Genomic DNA, 19,880 nt, shown 5'->3' on the forward strand with positions numbered 1-19,880 from the left:
AAACCATATATAAAAAAAAAATTGCACGGTGTTACAAAACAAATAGAGCACCAGACGTTATCAAATAGATGTTAATGTTTTTCTTAAAGTGGTGATTATCTTGACCTCGGCTATATTCAGCTTGTCTTACCCCTAGTCTTCTGCGACAGTCAAGACATCACTCCATGCAGTGAGCTGCCAGTCAGGGATGATAGGAGGTGTAAGAGCACAGCCTGGAGGAGCCCCAGCCTGGGTGGCATTGCACAGCGCCGCCTGCCAGACAAGCTCCCTGAAGGCTCTGCTATTGAGCTACCTTCCAGTGGGCGGAGGAGACAGACTGGGGGAGAATCATAGAAACTGACATGGTTTATTAGCTGAGCTGAATGGTGCAGCCTGTATGCACTTGAGAAACTGAGGCTTACTGGTTAGAGGTGAATTGCACTAGCCAACTGACTACTGTCAGTCTTCTACCAGAAACAGTTCTTTCTGCTGTCTTGAGGTCTCTCTTGCAAGAAACACGTCAGTACCATAATTCCCCATTGCCACTGCTGTAAAATTAGAGCTGTCAGTATGATGTAGAAACAGTTGATGACCATGATGTACATCAACAGAATATACATGGCAAAGAATAGGTAATGGCAATGAATAGTTTATTATAAAGCATGAAAACCATGGTAAACTATCAGATTGTAAAAGCATGAGAAAAGTGCAATATGACTGTGATGCACTCTTCTAAGGGTATGCACCTGATGTACAGTAGTACATGGCTGATGTTTAGAAAGTGCAGTTTGACCATCACTGTGGATCAGGGAATGTTATTAATGTAACACAGAATTTAGCATGGACACTCGGCGCCCTCTGTGGGGCATTCAGAGAATTACACCATGACAGATACCACATGGTTAGAAACTACATTTTTAGAGGCCACAAAGCTGCTCATACAATCATCTTCCTATCATAAATATTATAATTTGGGCTTATATGAATAATTAACGAATAATGAAGACGCTCCCGTATGTGGAATCGTGTAGACTGCAAATCAGAATCTCATTCAGAGCCAGTAAAGAGTGTCCTTGTGGTACTGAACAGAAGCAATGAGACCCAGCGGTTAGAGCTGAGATACCGTGAGGTTGAGTGGTCTAGTGGTAGTGTAGTGTAGCCTAGCAGTTAGAGCTGAGGGACTAGGAGGTTGTGTGGTCTAGTGGTGTAGCCTAGCTCACCAGAGGCTAATCACACTATACAATGTCTACATACGTTGTGAAATCAGTATATACCATTTAAACAAAATAATTAGATCCCGATCTGTAATCTTCTTTCTAAAAGCAGACCGACTTGATACAGGTAACAAAATAAGTTCATAAATCTTCACAATTTCACCCTCCAGGGAAGTGAAAGAATGGCTTACAAAGAGATTTCTTTAACCTGCTGTACTACCAGATACCATGATTTAAAATAAATATCTAAAACGTGTTTCTTTAAAAAGTGCACATTTTGAGACCTATATATTGAATGGATGTGCATGGTGGGGGAAAAAACCAACATATGGAACTCATTTGTTAGCTTCAAGCACATAAATACTGGGCAGCACAATCTTTAGGAGCTCTGTCCAAAAGCCAGCAGACCCTGTACATGATAGACTGTGCATCTCGTAAAGAAGTAGCAGCCAGTTTGCTTCATCTAGCCGTATTCAGTGAGTTAAGCTGGTTTTACACAGTGATGTGTTAGTAAGTCAGAACCAATCTGTTTTGTTTCCCTCAGTGAGCACCTGTCCTGCGCGTTCACATTCTTCCTGCATGGTGAAAGCAATGTCTGCACAAGTGTGGAGATCGCTCAGCACCAGCCAGTGTACCTGATCAATGAAGAGCACATCACCATCGCCCAGAGCAGAGCTGCTCCCTGCCAAGGTGAGTCCTGAGGCCTGAGCCTCACACAGATCACAGGGCTCATTACTACTGGGAGAGTGGAACGTGGTACTAATACAAGCACAAACACACAGCCAATAGCATCCATGCTTCCAAATAAAGCTAGACCTGTGGTATTTCTCCTCTGACTGCTGCTGCCTCTCTCTCTGCAGTGATTCTGAGCCCCTATGGGCTGAGCGGGACCCTTACTGGCCAGGCCTACAAGATGTCTGACCCGGCGGCCCGCAAGCTGATGGAGGAGTGGTGCTACTTCTACCCCATGGTGCTGCGCAGGAGAGAGAGTGAGCGGGCCGACGGGGAGCCAGGCTACGACAACAGCAGCCACGTGGCGGTCGAGGTCATTGTGGGTATGTAAACCACTCAGCTGGGCAGTTTCTGCTTCTATTTGTTTCCTTTGCATTTTCTACAAAATAGGCCCTGAATGTAAATTACGAAGACTATACCTTTTATAAGAGGGATCTTCAAACGTAAAGGGTAAGTGAGAGTGTTTTATTCCACTCAAACAAACTGCTTTGTGTTCTTCACAATTCATTTTCCTGAGTATTAAACTTGAATTGTAAGTTTAGTGTATGCAACAAAGTGGAGGCTAGGCATGAACCAGCGACTCCGCAAGCAAACATCTTAACCACAATACAAAAAAGCGGGCTCGTCTGCATTTGTGAGGATATATCTTTTAACCTTCTCATTCAAAAAGCTATAGGCATAAGTTATTTAAAAGTCTGTTTTGCTAAATAAAGAACTACTGAAACAGTTCAAGACTGTTTTTAAAGAAGCCAACCCTTTTATAACTAATTATATGGTCTTCTGCAATCTGCATTGTTGAAATTGTAAATAACTCATGAATCACAGCGTTGCGAATAGGGACAAGGTGATGATGTTTTTCTGTTTTGTTTTCAAGTTATTTTATTTGGGGTTGTTTTGTGATGCAGGTGGTGTGCGGATGGTGTACCCCTCTGCCTTTGTGCTCATTGCTCAGAGCGAGGTGCCTGTGGCTCAGCCCTCCACTAGCGCAGGACTGAGGGACCCCACAGGATGCAGCATCCCCCTGACCCCCCCCAGCTCCCCGGAGCAGACCTGCACAGGTGAGCCCCCACGCCTCTTCCTCACTCCCTCACTTATCAGCATGGGTATTGGAATGGTTGAGAGGAGTAACATTTCTAATTGTCAACTTTTATCTGTGATTTTCTCCCTCCTGAAGAACCATGTTTATCATTTTAAAGTAAATGTAGCTAATACAATAATTCCATAAATCTTACACATTTTGCACTTTCATCTGGTACTTGGGTTTCAAATGTGCAGTTTTGAAAAAAACATGTTATCGGAAACATGTATGTTAATTATAAAACAGACATCTGGTACTACACTAAGTTCTCGGTTTGCTTGCCTTGCCAGGAAGTCAGTTACTGCTTTACTTCCTGGGTCATTTCACCCCAGCAGTGTCTTTGGGGTTACTGTCTGTCTGTCAATAGGGGAAGCAGTTGTGACCCAGAAAATGCGAGAATGGCTTGCAAGCACTGATTTCTTTAACCCAGTATAGTAGCAGATATCATGTTTTAAAATGAGAATTGCTAAAACACGTGTTTCTTTCGAAACTGAGACCTATATAAAGAATGGACGTGCATGGTGGTGAAAATGTATGGAAATATTTTGTTAGCTACAATTCAATTAAAACTGCAACTGCTCCACGGTAGATGCCAGTAAAGTTTCTTAGTTGCATAATAATAATTAATTAATTAAAAAATAAATTAATTAAACTGAAAATTAAATTAAAATAAATTAATCAACTCTTGAAAAACACTACGAACATAACTTCCCAGTTTGTAATCCCCAATTTGAAAATATAATAAAGATTTTACATTATCTGTTTTGAGTGTCAGTCAGCACGAGAAATCACTTAGTTACATTTTGTCAGAGAAGTTAGTGCCAGGATTTTGAGACCGCGTGATTGTGCAAAATGGATCGCTTTTTGAAGATGCTTGTTGTAGCTGAAACCGGAGAAGAGAACACCAGACCAAATGTTGGAAAGTACGATCGAAGAGGAGATGTCATTTAGATAGCAAGATCTGAGTGTCAAGGATCTATACGTTCCACTGCCTGGTTGTGCAACAAGGGAAAAGATTTTTGAAGCCTTTCAAGAGGCAATTGGCGAAGCTCAGTGTGATTGGCAGCATTGTATCTGCATTCGTACAGACCCTGCCCAAGCCATGACTGGAAAGAACAGTAGGGGTGTAAGAAACAGCCAGGCACCTGCACCCCAAGTCATTTGGACACTGCTCAATCCACTGGGAAGCTTTAGCAAAAGCGAAGCTTTTTACAAGGGAAGCTTTTTCGGCACACCCCTAACATAACAATACCCTAATGTCACAATATGTGCGATATACAGAGCACTGCCTTTGATTATAGGTTATAAGATTGTTACCTTGATTATTACCATGTAAAGACAACTCTTATAACGATAAGCTTTTTTAAGAACTGTGTTTAAATATAAAAACATATTAAATTTAACAAAAGTAGTCAGTATATTATAAAAAAGCAACAAACTAGGCTGCTGTGATTTGATTATAATTTCTCGTGACTTGAGTCATCTATAATTTAAAATGTCACCAGGACCTTGGTGAAAATCTTGTAATACACTAGAGAAAATCTATTACTCTAATCTAACGGGACTGACTTGGAGTGCTACAGGAAAACCCTGCAGTGTTTAAAAGAAACGCATTACGTTACCTTTGCTGTATCCTGTGTTTTCCATATCACAGTGTTGTACTTTTAAATATATTGCTGACTCTTCAGTTTTTAATTATTCAACATTTACTCAGGAGGGTTTGCCAGGAGAAATAAAACAACTCTTCTAAGGATTACAGTGCAGTAATACTGGTTTTCTGTTGCCACAATACACCACTCATTTCAATCAGAGCACCAGCATTGTTGCAGGAGGAAGTATGATCTGGATACACTGCGAGGTCAAGAAGAAAAAATCTCTTTCTAGTTATTGCCTAGTTTATTTATAAGTGCTGCGATATGGACAACATGGGATACAGTGATATGGACAACATGGGATACAGCAGAGGTAAAGTTGTAACAATCTTAAATCTTAACAAAAAAAACTTTAGTGATTACCCTCTTGACCGTAAAAAATTACCCCCCCCCCCCCCCCCCCTTAATAACTGACCACATTTACACATACACATGAACACCCCATAACTTCCCCACCTTGTTTAAAAGCAGCCATTATACCATATATCAAAACATGCAGAAGAGAGAGACAGGAAGGAATACACAATAAATATCAGCACCAGGTTCCTTCAAAAGCCCCCACATATGTGAAGGATTTAATTCAACCAGAAAATACAAAATCTAGGTACATTAATAATTGGCTTGAGTCCTGTATGCAAAATGATATCCAGTGCAGTGTTAAAGTGCAGAGCCCATCTTTAGTTAAGAGAAAATCCACAACTGAACAGAGATCCGAATTCAATAACAAACAGTTAATGTCAGTGTAAATACCTTACACAACCACCAAACCTGTAAAGTGGAAATGAACCCTCCTTTGAGTGCTCATTTACCTCGATAAAGACCTAATTGAGCCTTCTGTGTTGAGGTGCTCGTTTACCCCTATAAATACCTAATTGAGCCTTCTGTATCGAGGTGCTCGTTCACCCCGATAAAGACCTAACTGAGCCTTCTGTATCGAGGTGCTCGTTCACCCCGATAAAGACCTAATTGAGCCTTCTGTATCGAGGTGCTCGTTCACCCCGATAAAGACCTAATTGAGCCTTCTGTATCGAGGTGCTTGTTCACCCCGATAAAGACCTAATTGAGCCTTCTGTATCGAGGTACTCGTTCACCCCGATAAAGACCTAATTGAGCCTTCTGTATCGAGGTGCTTGTTTCACCCTGATAATAAAAAACAGTTGTCCAAGCAACAATGCCTATTTGTAATCCCACGTCCCCATGGAGAAAACAAACACAGCAGGTAAACAAAGCCAGCACAAGAGTGAGTATGAAAAGTGCTTTGATCTCACCCAGCATTCTGAAACCTGTCCACAGCCACAGCTCTCAGGAACTGGTCACTCCAGACAAACAAACCCCTAGTATGGAAATAAAGAGAACGGACTTCTTTGTCCTGAAATCCCATGGGATTTCAAAGTCGGGCCGCCCTGATAGGTGTCCACAATGGCATTTAACTAAAGATTTATGTAAACTCAAAACTAACTCAGCTTAACACAGGTCTATGTCTCAATTCTTGAATATATTAATACAGACTTGTGGCAATGTGCCCCGCCCCTGTGTGCATTTATATGTTGTATGTTGCGTGTGTTAATGTTGGTGTATAGATATGGCTGCACGGGATATAAGTGGGTGTGTGCAGCACGAGTTATTTAAAATGTATAGTTGTATTTAAGCACGAGGATTGCACATCACTTCACGTGCATTTAAAGTAATTAATATGCGAGCACAAGGTTGCACATAATTAATTCACGTGCTGGGATTCAAGTGAACAATTAATTAGTAGTTGAATCCCGGCACAACAGTATATATAGATGCACATTTCATTCACTCGCGGTTGTGTGTTCAGGGCGAAAGAACAGGAGAGAGTGAGGAGAGAAATAATTATAATAATCCATTTCTACGTCGTGCTGGAGGACCAGCACGGTACTTGTTTGTTTAGTGTTCGTCCCTGTGTGTTAGTGTCTGTTCGTTTTGTTTGTCTGCTTATTTTGGCTAAAGTGCCGTGTCCTGTGTTTTGTTAAAACCTGTTTGTTTATAATAAACCAGCGCAAGCAAGCGTCTTCATCATCATTCCATCTGTCCTGTGTGTTATTCATTTCCTGGATCTGACGGCACCACTCAGCCAGCCGTGTGACAGGACTGCAAACACTCTGAACTCAAGAAAACAATAAGACGAACCGAAGATAATTTCACTTAAACTGGTTTTATTTTCAGTTTGGTTGTGCAGCGGTAGCTTAGAAAGACTTGTCATCCTAACAAACCCGGCAGAACCAAAAAACAAACGGGGGAAAAAAGAGCGTATTTAAAGACTTGATCCCTCACCCTTAACGAGACATAGAACGCCCTTGTCTATTTAGCAAATTACTGATAACAATACAATTGCCTGGCTAGGCATTTGCCACGTAATGAAGTGCTTGCATGCTTCTTGTGCTGCAGTGTGTGGTAAAGTAAAGGGTTTCTTGTAAACACTGCAGCGGCTGACTCTTCTGTGTGTTTGCAGGTGACAGTGGGATCCAGACCGCGATCAGCAGCCTGCCAGGACAGGAGCCGGGCATCATGACCACCCCCAGCCCCAAGCATTCGGGGAGAAAACTGGCCAACCAGACTGTTCAGCAGGTGTGGAAGGAGTGCTACCGGAACAGAACGCAGCACAAGTAAGTCCTGAATCTCCAACAGGGGAGCAGAAGACTTCTTAAAGGAAACGGGTTGGTTTAAAGGAGCACCCGCTACATTATCATTTATCTTATCTTCTGGGTTTAATTCTGCTGTCTTTGCTTGGATCATTATTTACCAGGCTTATTAACTAGTGTCCTTCAGGCGTAAAGTGTTTGTAGCTAGCAAAATAATTCCATGCATTGACCCCACCATGCACATCCAAAAAGAAAGTTAAAAGAAAACAGTACAGAACGTAAGCACATGCGAACTGCACAAACAAATCTTCAAACAAAACAATACTGTAGCTACCCTACAGGACTCTCTATCTATCGAAAAACTTTCAATGCCAGCTTGGATAAAGAGTACTGTAGTACTGAAAATACAGAGGTTAAGTAGCCAACAAAATCTTACTTTTATCTTTCTGAGAAATGAAAACCAGACAATTAAGCTGCTATTTCTGCATTCTTCAAAACTGACTTTCCAGTTACTAACTCCCAGTTGCCACAGTTTCAGAGGGGTGATGTAAAATGGCACTTTAGCTCCTCTTGTAACATATTATACCAGTGTGGCCCCCAGACTCAAGCTAGTAACTGCTGTATTATGTCAGTCTGAGTCGTCGCTGTAATAATGGATACTTGCGTAGTGGACCCCGGTGACGGGGACTTTGTGAATCATCTTGGTTCTCTTTGTAGGAGGACCTTATCTGGCAGCACAACCCCCGAGGAGGAAGTGCCAGCGTGGGGCTTCACCGACCCTGTGGAGCGAGCGCACTGCTGCTGTTCCAGGTACCCCCGCTCATAACTGGCACAGCTGTGCAGCCACAGGCTGACCAGGGTGTACAATGACTGGGGTGAACACCCCAAGCCTGCTGCTGTTAGGCATCAGTGCACAGGGCTGACCAGGTATACAATGACTGGGGTGAACAGTCCAAGCAGTGCTGACCAGGGAATACAATGACTGAAGTCTTTAAAATCATTAAAGGAGTTGACATCGTTACCCCTAACCAATGCTTTTAGTGCAGCACAGAAACCAGAACCAGAGGACACAGTTAAAATAAAGTGGCGCTAGACTAAGGACAGAGGGTAGGAGACGCTCCTTCACACAACTCTCACACATCAAGAGACTACACAAGATTGCATACATTTCAAACTATGGGATCTGTCATAATGTTGCTAGTACTAATACCAGGAAATAAAAAAAAAATCTAAACCTTCATTAGCATTCCTTTAAACACAGTACAGTATGTTGCTCTGGTAAATCTTTCAGAAGATTCAAATTATTGGTTCACACCCCCAAGTGCACCTGCAGTGGTCATTTTTATGCATAGTCTTGCTCAGAGACAGTCCCAAAGGTAAACTACACCGATGACATTATGCAGAATTTGCATTGTATATGTTTAAATAACAAAAGTATATTATAAAGTTATATATTTGTATATTTTTATTTTTGCCTTCTCCGGCTTGAGAGAGAAAGGAAGGGAAGGAGCCAGTAGTGATTTATAAGAAAATCTATGAGAAATGGGCTACCTAGTCATGTTGTTAATGCTGAATCACTGGGATTGGGAAGGGGTGGGGTTGGATCAGGAAGGGTGGGGTTGGTGTAGGGGATAGAATTTAAGTAAAACACAACTTAGACCCCCCCCACCCTACCCCTACTCCGAAGTAGCTGGCTGACTAAATCTTCTTATACATTTTCAGACACAAACTACAGAAGCAGCGTCAAGCCACTGCAGTAGGCCGCACCCCCTTGAACCCTCAGCCAGGCTCCAACCCCACCCCTCCCGCTGTCCCCTCTCTCCCCCCTCCTGCGCCCCCCAAGCACAAGGCAGCCGACAAACCTGAGAAGATAGACAAACAGCCCAAGAGACAGGCACTGATCCCCTTCCACCATCGCCCCCTCTTCTGTGAAGAGCTCTGCCTGGATCAGGACCCTAGAGCTGGACCCAAGCTGGGACCCATGGACCCCCCTACTGAGGTTCTCTCTGACCGCAAGTACTCCAAGCAGCTCCCCCCTCCCAGTAAAGCCCTTGATTCCCCCCCGCACTCCCCGGCCTCCCCCCTGCCCCCCACCCTCAGCCCGCACCCTCGGGGGCAGGACTCAGATGGGCGGGAGCCTGGTGTGGGGCTGCCCATGTACCAGGAGCTGCTGCCAGGCCGCAAGCTGCCCGATCTGAGTGAGACGGCTTTGTATGCACCCCCGCTATGCTCCGGCGAGGAGGGGGGAGGCTGGTGGAGAGGCTACAAGACCCCTAACGCAGAGGACTCCGAGTTCAGAACCCCTGAACTGCTTCCCGACTGCGGAGAGTTCAAAATGGAGGCTGTGACTGAGGGGGCCGCCCTGAAAAGGTGAGAGGTCAAATACCTTATCTAAATATGATTGGGTTTATATTTAGATTTTAAAAAAACCTGTAATTTACTGTTATTCCTGTCTTTCTTTACAAATATAAGAGGTACATTTTTACATTTATCAAGGAGCTGGAACAGTTGCCCAGGGGGTGCCCAGGAAATTCTTGTAAAACAACACACATATTTAAGGAAGTGATAAATGTGATTGTGACAAGACTATGACCCCCTGTCCCCCAGGCTTTTCGCTCAGCCCCACAAGCGTTTCAAGATGTGTGAGGAGCGTGTCCGTGAGCAGGTGCAGGCGGGGGCTGAGGGGCTGGGGGACCCCTGTGACCCCTACACCTTTGTGGATGGAGAGATCGAGTACAGCTTCACTGCCAGCAAGAGAGGAAGAGGGCAGAGCCAGGAGAGAGACCCCTGCAGGAAGACAAAGGTATCACAGCGCCTCAGATAGAACATCAAACTATAGCATGTAGTTTAAAAAAGAAACTGCATAAGTTTCTGCATAAAACACCATGAAAGATAACTGAATTGACACTAAATGCGAGCACAATTGTATTGTAATGTGTAGTAGACCCTGATAGTGATACAGCCATTTGAAATGACTTTGTATCGATTTGTATCAGATGGCTTGTATCAGACAGTTTCAGATGGAAGTGACATCACTATAAAATTAGCTATACTGTTTAGTTATTCTTATTTAACAATATATTATAAATATTTTGTAAGATATAAAATGATTTGTAAGCCCACTAGGTAGTCTCGCTGACCTCTTGTAGAGTAGCAGCTTTATCATACAGCACCCTATACAATAGTATCTGTATTGTACTGTACTCCATAAACCTTGATCAGAAAAAAACTCAATATTCTCACCAAGCTTTAAACAGACCATCCTCAGTCTAACAGTGTTTCCAGTTTGTTAGACTAAGATGTTTGTTTGTTTTATCGTGTTCATGACATGTACAGATATCTAGGTATTTGTCCTATAGATATTTCATTCCTGTTATTCCTGCAGGCGGAAGATGGCAACTCTACCCCAGTGCCCGATGGGAAAGATGCTATGTCAATTTTTAGTTCTGCTCCTAAGTCAGGTAAAACATACAGTTACTTGCACTTATATTCATGACTAGTTTTATATCAATCAAAAATGTATTTAAAATGGCCTAAAATACCTTTATAAAACTTTATCGCCATGTTTTTGCACTGTAATTTTGCATTCTTCCCATGATTTTCCCATAGTTTACCATGTTTGCTATGTTTTGTAATATGATTTACCATACCTGTCTGGGCTTTACAATGCTTACCTATGCTTTACCATACTTTCACTATGTTTATTACACTTTGCTTTTACTGTGGGAAACTTTTATAAGGGTATAGAAGACACAACTGCTATGTTTTTAAATACTGTAAAAAAAAAAAAAAAAAAAAAAAAAAATCACTGACCATTTGGAGTAAAGTATTTGTTTGGAGCTGGTTTCTTCATTGAAACATTGTGAAACCGATTCCACCACTTCATGTGATACAACCTGAAATACAGTGATCTGTATGGAGAAAGTATCTGTCATCTTTCAAATTGAACCCTTATGTACACAGGTGTTACACGTGATCGACACCCAGCTGGTCTGATTACCCTCTTAGATGTCCCCTGCTACACTCAAGTCAGGCTGTGTTTCAGCTGGTCTGAAACAACTAATACATTGAATCACCCGCCAAATGAATTTCTCCTCCAAACACCGATACTAACAAGCTGTATGCATAAAGTAGTGTGCACATGTATTAGAACACCCCATTGCTTCTGTAGTTTGGATTTGTTGTGCATATGAAATCAAACCACTGGAACTGAAAATCTTGGAAAATTGACAAAATAAGCAAATTAGTGATTGTCTTATTTTAATTGATGACTTTCATAGGCCACATTTACAGTGCTTTGTGTGGGTGATTTGTATGTTTCTGACAAACTTGTTGGTCCCGCAGAGGAGCCTCAGGAGGACAGCGCTGCAGCCAAAGCCATCCTGAACCCCAGCCTGACCAGGGAGACCGACCTCGTGGTCCTCATCTCTGACCTGGAGAACATATTCGACAACTCGGACTCGGACGAGCTGGGGGTGAGTGACAGGCTCTGGGTGTGTCCTACCACACAGATATAGGATGTCCAACGCACCCAGACAAGACTGTGCATCTCCCACTGCACTAGGAACCATTGAAATGCAGTGCCATGGGAATGCAACTGTTTTCAAATCTAAAATTGAGTTATTTCAATTGGAAATGGTTGTCTATTAAAATGTTTCCGCTACCTCTTTCCCAGTGAAAATTGCAAAACAAAATTGCGTTCGGGCGAACATAGTTTTTTCATATTAGAATTCAAAAATGTTAACGAATATTCTTTAGTTTGTCATTCTCAGACGTATGATTCATACCATGTTACAGTAAAAAAAGAAAAACTAAACCTGGTGGCACCCTATCAAAATACCCATTAGAGGCAGGAGAGAAACATGTGTGTTATTGATTTCAAACCCCATGCATTGGTTTCCTTTGCGTGATCCAGGCATCTATACATTCTGTCATTTGAACAAACACGAATATGGTCATTTTTGCCGAATGCATTTCAAGCAGCGTTTGTTCATAGATTTGAGTACTTGCCCCAGCACTACAAAACATATGCACATCCAAATACAAAGAAATAAAAAATACGTGTACACTAAAGAAGGCATTAGTTCGGGGCTCCCGAGTGGCGCATCCAGTAAAGGCGCTCCACGTGGAGTGCAGGATGCACCCTATAGTCTGGATGTCGCAAGTTCGAGTCCAGGCTATTCATTTGCCGACCGAGGATGGGAGCTTCCAGGGGGCGGAGCTCAATTGGCCGAGTGCCGCCCGGGGGGAGGGAGGGCTAGGTCGGCCAGGGTGTCCTCGGCTCACCGCGCACCAGCAACCCCTGTAGTCTGGCCGGGCGCCTGCGGGCTTGCCTGTAAGCTGCCCAGGGCTGCGTTGTCCTCCGACGCTGTAGCTCTGGGTGGCTGCATGGTGAGTCTGCAGTGTGTAAAAAAGGGGTCGGCTGACGGCACACGCGTCGGAGAACAGCGTATGCTCGTCTTCGCTGCTCCCGAGTCAGTGCAGGGTGGTAGCGGTGGGCTGAGCCTAAAAAAAAAAAATTGGACATTACTAAATTGAGGAGAAAACAATACAAAAAAAATTATAATAACTGGCGACCACTAAATTAAAAAAAAGAAAAAAAAAAGGCAGCATTAGTTCAACTGTCAGCTTTCCATAGTTTCCCCTCAAATTTTAAAAAGTTTGAAATTATAGTTTTCATCTGAGAAATCTAATTTTACATCTGGCCATTGCAGTTGCTTCATTTGTGCAAGACAGTTTTAAATAGAATTTTCCAGATTCACCTCTACAATGAATGAGTTTATTAGCTTTTTGAACTCCCTTCTATATTTTGGCCTTTCCTTGTTTACAGACCACCTCCCCAACACGCCGGTCCTTGAAGGCTGCCGTCTTGGGATCTGAAGATCGCCCCCTGGGGAAAGACGGTAGAACTGCAGTGCCATATCATCCAAGTAAGGGCTACTAAGCTTTGCACTGTCCTGTGTTGGGGAGTAATGGATTACTGTAATCTGATTGCATTTTTGTAACTGTAGTGGTTCCTTTTTCAGACAGGTAACAAAGTGTGGCAACTGATTACATTTTATGTGAAAAAAAAGAACATAGTTACTTGTAGTAAGGACTATGGTTATTGCGTAACACGGGACATCAGAAAGGGCTTCAACCTTAAATGTCGCATGAACGTGCTTTTCATAGCATCTTGCAAATGAAGGTGTCTGGGTAGGAATGACTGGGATCAGCAGCTGCATCGTCAAATAATATTTTGAGCTGCAGCCTGACAAAATCGAAAGTTGTGGTTGTAACCATTGTTTTTTTACATAATAAGTTACAGTTTTGCTTAATAAGGTTCTGATCCCCTTTATTATTATACCCACTTGGGTGTACACGAATACATTAGAGTTATGTTGTCATGTTTTTTTATGTACTTTGTGAGCTACATGAAAAGTGATTTAAGTTAACAGAATAGTTCCATACATCTTACCTATTATATAGGTCTCAAATGTGGAGTTTTGAATGAAACACATGGTATAGCAAACGTGTATTTTTATTTTAAAACATCTCTGAAATGTCTGTTTGCAAGCCATGCTTTCATTTAGCGCTACACTTGCTTGATCATTTCACCTGGAGAGTAACGTTTTCTCCACCCCTTCAGTGGCTTCTTCCCTGTCATTAACCAACCAGCTGCTTCCCCTATTGACTGACATGCTTTCAGCCAGTAACATGACTCGGAAGAAACTGCTGGGGGTGAAATGACATAGAAAGTGAGATATCCTGAAAATAAGCTATAGAAATTGAGGATGTTCTTTAACGAAATTAACACCATATATAATGTTTTGAAATATAAAATACATGATTTCATTCAAAACTGCACATTTAGCTAATGGAAGAGCAAAACAGATTTCTGCAATCATTTTGTTCACTACAGTCCCTTTTAAACTAAATAAATGCTTTGCTGAGTGTGTTGGAAAGCTCTGATGGCTGTTGTCCCCCCCCGCCCCCCTCCCCCCCCCCCACCCCAGCAGTGGCAGATCTGCAGCGCATGTTCCCCACGCCCCCCTCTCTGGAGCAGCACCCTGCCTTTTCTCCTGTCATGACGTACCGGGACGCGCTGGGCTCGGAGCCTGCCAATCTGGCCAGCATGGAGACCCCTTTGAACACGCTCGCCAGCGCCCCCCTCTCTGCCTTCAGGATGGAGGTGGAGGAAGGCATGGCCAGCCCCAAGCCGGAGGAGATCAAGGTGAGTGAAACAGGTCCACAGTACCACAGAGTTCCGCTGATCTGAAGTGTGATGTTGGCCTCGCAAAGACTGCTATGTGATTTCTCCTTGCAGTTATAACTTTTGAAGGATCTATGTGACGCACAGATTTGTCTAAATGAATACATCTGTATAGTTGTTGTTTTTTTTTTTTTTCTAAACTGGTTGGTTTTTAGTAAATCTTTGTTTTAAAAGTTCTGGAACTCTAAAAAGGGGGTTCTTATTTTGTGCTCAGTTTCTTCAGCAGTGTGAAATGCGTATGCCACATTCATTTCCAGACCTGAGAGTAACGTTTTCTTGTGTTGTGGACCGGGGGGGGCTTGGACCCCAGGTTGATAATCACTGGTCTGTACGATGGGCATTTGAAATTACAAAAGGCCAGTGAGAAATCCACCACAATATTTTTTTTTCATGCTTGCCATTTTAAAAAAGAACCTCTGGAAAAGGTAGAAAGGATGTCTACTAGTGCCATTTTTACTATGGAAGTTATTTCACCTTTAATGGAACTACCATAGGGCGTACTGGCAAAACTGTTGCCACATTCTTATTTTCCACGTGTATCGAATCCTATGCAGTTCCACTTGTACAATGCTGCTCTTTTTCCCTGGTTTGTATCATTTTTAATGTGTGTGCCATGATTAAACAATACCATCTTGTAATATTTATAACATATCATGCTAAACAATATACTGCAGACTGAAGTTGTTTAAAGATGTTGCTCACATTAACAATTTGATGTAGGAAAAATGTACTTAAAATGAGCAAAACCTGGCCTACATAGGATACAGTGGTTAATTTCTGCAAATACATCCTATGGTAGTTCAAACAGCTTCCATAGTAAATATTTCATTTTTGGCCAAAATTCCCTAGACCTTTGTTCTTTCTCTGTTCTTTTTATATATATATATATTTATATTGCATTGGATCTTTTGTCACTGCTGATACGCTAGTTTATTTTGAAGGTTAAGATGTATATTATGTAATTTAAGGAGTTAATCTTTAAACTGCCTGTTTGAAATCTCTCCTTGGCCGCAGGACTTTTCCTTTGTGTTCCGGCCGCCCCAAGTGCAGCCCCTCATTGGTTCGTCCATGTTCGCCCCCCTGCGGACCCTCCCCAGCCAGTGCCTCCCCCCCCTCAAGATCCCAGAGTCCTGCTGCTACCGGCCGCCCTGGTCCGTGCCCCCCAAGATCGAACAGCTGCCCCTGACTCCACACGCCCCCTTCAGTCGAGACGGATATGTGTGAGCATGAACTCTGTTCTTCTGTCTGCATGCCTGCTGCCAAACTGTATTACTGTGCGTGTGTAGAACACAAATCAAAGGAGGTTATGACGGTATTGTACAGTGCAGTGGTGGGACTTGGAATACTGTGTTCAATTCTGGTCACTGGAGAGAGTCCCAACAGAGAATCTCAACCAGTTTCTTCAATCGGGTTAACTATGTCAACTCCTTTTAAGATTTTAAAGACTTTATCACACAAATTAAAATAGACACCAGTGTTAACTATATACTTACAGTAGTAGTGTTCCAGAACCCCCTGCAGTGTTTACAGGAAACACGTTGCATTGTCTTCGCTGTGTCCCGTGCTGTCTCTATTGCAGCGTTATAGTTTTAAACATATTGACGACTCTTGACATTTTTCATTATTTACTTAGGAGTGTTTGCCACAGGAAAAGTCCAGTTCACACTCCCTCTTAAAACAATGCTGGTTTTCTGTGTGATGTGAGCATGAATTGGATACACTACGATGTTTACAAAGAAGAAAAAAAAAAATCCCTAGTTTATCTACAATGGGTGAATGCAAATCTCATAACTATCGTTGAAAATGATGTTGCTGCGATATGAACAACGTGGGTCACAGCAAAGGGAAAGTCGTGTGTTTCTTATAAACACTGCAGGGGGTTCTGGAACACTTTCATTTCAACAAGAAGTCCTGCACTGGACTGGCCAATCCTCAGAATACTACTGACTTGTAGAATCTGTTTGGTGCAGTTTGATATAGTTGCCAGCAGAGGGCGTGCTAAGCTCTGATTTTGATGGCAGGTACAGGGTGTGATTACTGCAACACGCCTGCATATGGGAATATTTTGGGATTAAAAACTACAGTTGTCTGATAAAACCCTGTATCTCTTTTGATGGGAAGGGATTTGTTTTTTAGAAGACCCTTTAATCCGTGTCAACAGAAAGCTGGGAATGTGACTGTGCTTTCCTCCCCGCCGCTGCGCTAATCCCCACACTGCTTCACAGGATCATCTCAAAAGGGATTTGTACACAAAGACGAGCGACTGCCTTTTCGCCGCTGCTGTTGCATTTCATCACGAAAGGACAATCGGGTTCAAATTGCAAGGGCCTGTTTAGGATTACTGCAGGTTAATTCTGATAGCAGAATTAAACCAATTATAATTTTCCTATAAAATATAATGTATTAAAACATGACAGTAAAAGCTAGCTGGGGGTGATCCCTTTTCATTGTAGTGTTTAATTCAGGATATACAGATTTCCTGTGCTGACTCATTAAACATGTGTGGCCAACAACTCAGGAAATCATGACATCATAAAAAGCAGCAGCAACCGTTCATGTAGAACATTGTTTTTCAGGTGCCTTTTTTATAGTACATTTATTTTTCATAGTTCAGTAGCCAGACTGTAGCAGTGTAGCTTCGATAAGCTTTGAATTCAGAGCCCCCCCCCCCCCCCCACAGCAATGTTAAATCTGTAAAACAAAAATAAAGCACTTCATTAAATCGATCATCACAAGTAAATGGTAAATTACAAGTCGAATAAAAAGAAAGTATGATGGTTCTTTGAGGGGAACTCAAAAATAATCAGTCAGGGAGTAAATATTTCTTTATTTTAAGCCCACTGTTTAAAGAAATTCTATTTTTAACATTAGTGAATTATCAAACAAAATAAACACATAAATAAATGTAAAAATAACAACAGACAGGTGAAATGTCCCCTTCTTATATTGGACAGAGTGCACTAGCAGAAATATTTCCGATAGCTCTATGCAGTGTGCTCAATTAAGTAAACTAAACCGGCTGCCAGATTCCTAAATGCAGTATAAAAGGTTGTGTGTCTATAAGGCAAACGTTTGTTGTATTCATTTTTACACTATTTCAGAAATGGTCATTTTTACGGGGAATTACATATGGGTACATTTCATGTAAATCGTAAAATCTGATAACCGTGAAAAAATACAGCCTTAATCGTAATACATTTCCTATTGAATCGTACAAATGATTAGAGTACAAAAAAACCCAATAATATAAGAATAAAAAAAACAATAAAAAAACGACACAGCTGCTCCTGGTATCTAATTACTGGAAGAAGCGTCAGCCTTCTCCTGAATGATTGAGGTGTGACCCCTCTCTTTCTCACCCTGCAGCAATGTGCCTAGCGTGGGAAGCCTGATGGAGCAGGACTACATTCAGATGAACACGCCCCAGACCAGCACACCAGCAGCAGTTAACAGTGCAGCCTCTGCCAGCAACACTGCCGTCCAGCCCTCCCCCTCCCCAGCCACCTCTCGCTTCTCTGTGCCCACCCCTCGCACTCCCCGCACCCCCCGCACGCCCAGGGGAGGGGGGGCCGCCAGCGGGCAGGGGTCAGTCAAGTACGACGGGACGGATCTGTGCTCCCCAGCTTCTACTCCCTCCACTAGCCGACCGCTCAGCTCTGTAGAGCCCTCGGCGCTGGCCCCTCTGCCTGAGGCACACAGCCTGTACGTGGTGCTCATCCTGTCCGACTCTGTGCTCAACATCTTCAAGGACCGAAACTTCGACAGCTGCTGCATCTGCGCCTGTAACATGAACGTGAAGGGGGCCGACGTGGGGCTGTACATCCCTGACTCCACACGGGAAGACCAGTACCGCTGCATGTGCGGCTTCAGTGCCATCGTCAACCGCCGCCTCGCTCACGCCGCGGGCCTCTTCCTGGAAGACGAGCTGGATATCTTCGGCCGGGGCTCGGAGATGGGCCAGGCGGCTGAGCGGAGACTGGCACTGTGCCACAGGACCTCCCCACTCGGAGACCCCGCCAGCAAGCGCCCTCAAGACCCCCCGGCTGCTCTGCTGGTGCTGCTGCAGGAGCAGTGCTCCCAGCCCCTCTCCTCCCTCAGCTCCCTGGACCTCCCCGCCACCTGCTCCTGCCCCGGCCGCCAGGGGGCTCTCTCGCAGAGCTGGGCTGCTGAGAAGCTGTGGGCGGACGGGAGTGACTCTTGTGTGGAGTGTTTTAATGCGCTGGAGCAGGGGCAGCAGTATGTGGATAACCCGGCTGGGGGCAAAGTGGACCAGGCCCTTGTGAGGAGCAGCGCTTTGCATGACTGGCCACATAACAGCGGTAAGAACTCTGAATGCACAGACAGCACATGGACTTTAGCTGGTCTAAACCCTTTACTTTATAAATAGTTATTTCAAAAGTATTTATAAACATGGACAGTAACTAAGCAGTTTGGTTGTTTTTTGCAGTACCAGACAGGTGTATAAATAAATAAACTGTTTAACATTTGTTGTATTATGTAGAAAATGTAACAGTTTTTTTCAGAAGTACTATGCTACAGGTCTAAAGTATCACAGTTCTGTTAACGAACGTATTCTTGAGAATACCCTTAGCAAAGTTTCCCAGTGTAAAAGCATAGCAAGGTGTAACAAAGCATAGTTAAAGCATGGTAAAGCATAGGTAAATATAATAAAGACATGGTAAATGCTTGGGAAAAGCATGGGAAAACTGCACAATTACTGTGCAAATTTGGTAGACCGTTGCAATACATGCCGCCGTCTAATAATTGAGTGTATGAATTGATGATCTGCATGCCTCAGTATACCTAGCCTGTGTGAAGATTCCTGAGCTGGCACAGTAATAACCTGCCTGCCTGTCTGTCTGTCTGTCTGTCTTGTCTATCTGACCCTGCAGTGCTGGATGTCAGCGTGCTGTCTTCGCAGGACGTGGTGCGCATGCTGTTGTCCCTGCAGCCCTTCCTGCAGGACGCCATCCAGAAGAAAAGGACCGGCCGGACCTGGGAGAACATCCAGCACGTGCAGGGCCCGCTCACCTGGCAGCAGTTCCACAAGATGGCCGGCCGCGGCTCCTACGGTGAGGGGAAGTTGTGCAGTGGCTGCTGGCAAGAGCTCGCAAAGTCTCTCTCTGGCCTGACTGACAGCCTACATCTGCTGTTTAAATCCCACCACATATCTTCACTAGGAGGAGCTCTGTATGTGCTTCTAGGAATACTGTGGTTATATAGGAACCTGTACAACACACACTACATTAGAGAGAAAAAGACAATTACAGTGGCGATCCTGGATTCAGAATCTGAGACGGAATGGTGATTTTCAATACTGGGAGATTTTTTTTTACTATCAACAATGTGGTATTTGTTTAGGGAATC

At 43.4% G+C, this 19,880-nt stretch overlaps 1 protein-coding gene across 2 annotated transcripts in view; it reads left to right on the forward strand.

The window, feature by feature from the left end:
* Window positions 1–19,880, forward strand: part of LOC117428210 (mediator of RNA polymerase II transcription subunit 13-like) — a 127,127-nt gene that overhangs the window by 88,533 nt on the left and 18,714 nt on the right. Inside the window, exons 5-18 of one of the 2 annotated variants that reach the window (XM_034047017.3) lie at window positions 1,738–1,883; window positions 2,054–2,248; window positions 2,831–2,983; window positions 7,132–7,285; window positions 7,979–8,071; window positions 8,984–9,631; window positions 9,869–10,064; window positions 10,647–10,722; window positions 11,606–11,736; window positions 13,092–13,191; window positions 14,257–14,474; window positions 15,528–15,733; window positions 17,880–18,832; window positions 19,406–19,585. In XM_034047017.3, coding sequence (XP_033902908.3) covers window positions 1,738–1,883; window positions 2,054–2,248; window positions 2,831–2,983; window positions 7,132–7,285; window positions 7,979–8,071; window positions 8,984–9,631; window positions 9,869–10,064; window positions 10,647–10,722; window positions 11,606–11,736; window positions 13,092–13,191; window positions 14,257–14,474; window positions 15,528–15,733; window positions 17,880–18,832; window positions 19,406–19,585 — 3,449 coding nt within the window. The remainder of the gene's footprint in view (window positions 1–1,737; window positions 1,884–2,053; window positions 2,249–2,830; window positions 2,984–7,131; window positions 7,286–7,978; window positions 8,072–8,983; window positions 9,632–9,868; window positions 10,065–10,646; window positions 10,723–11,605; window positions 11,737–13,091; window positions 13,192–14,256; window positions 14,475–15,527; window positions 15,734–17,879; window positions 18,833–19,405; window positions 19,586–19,880) is intronic. The other variant, XM_034047018.3, reaches the window with a different exon arrangement.

Source organism: Acipenser ruthenus, chromosome 21 (assembly GCF_902713425.1).
Source record: "Acipenser ruthenus chromosome 21, fAciRut3.2 maternal haplotype, whole genome shotgun sequence".
Lineage (NCBI taxonomy): Eukaryota > Metazoa > Chordata > Actinopteri > Acipenseriformes > Acipenseridae > Acipenser > Acipenser ruthenus.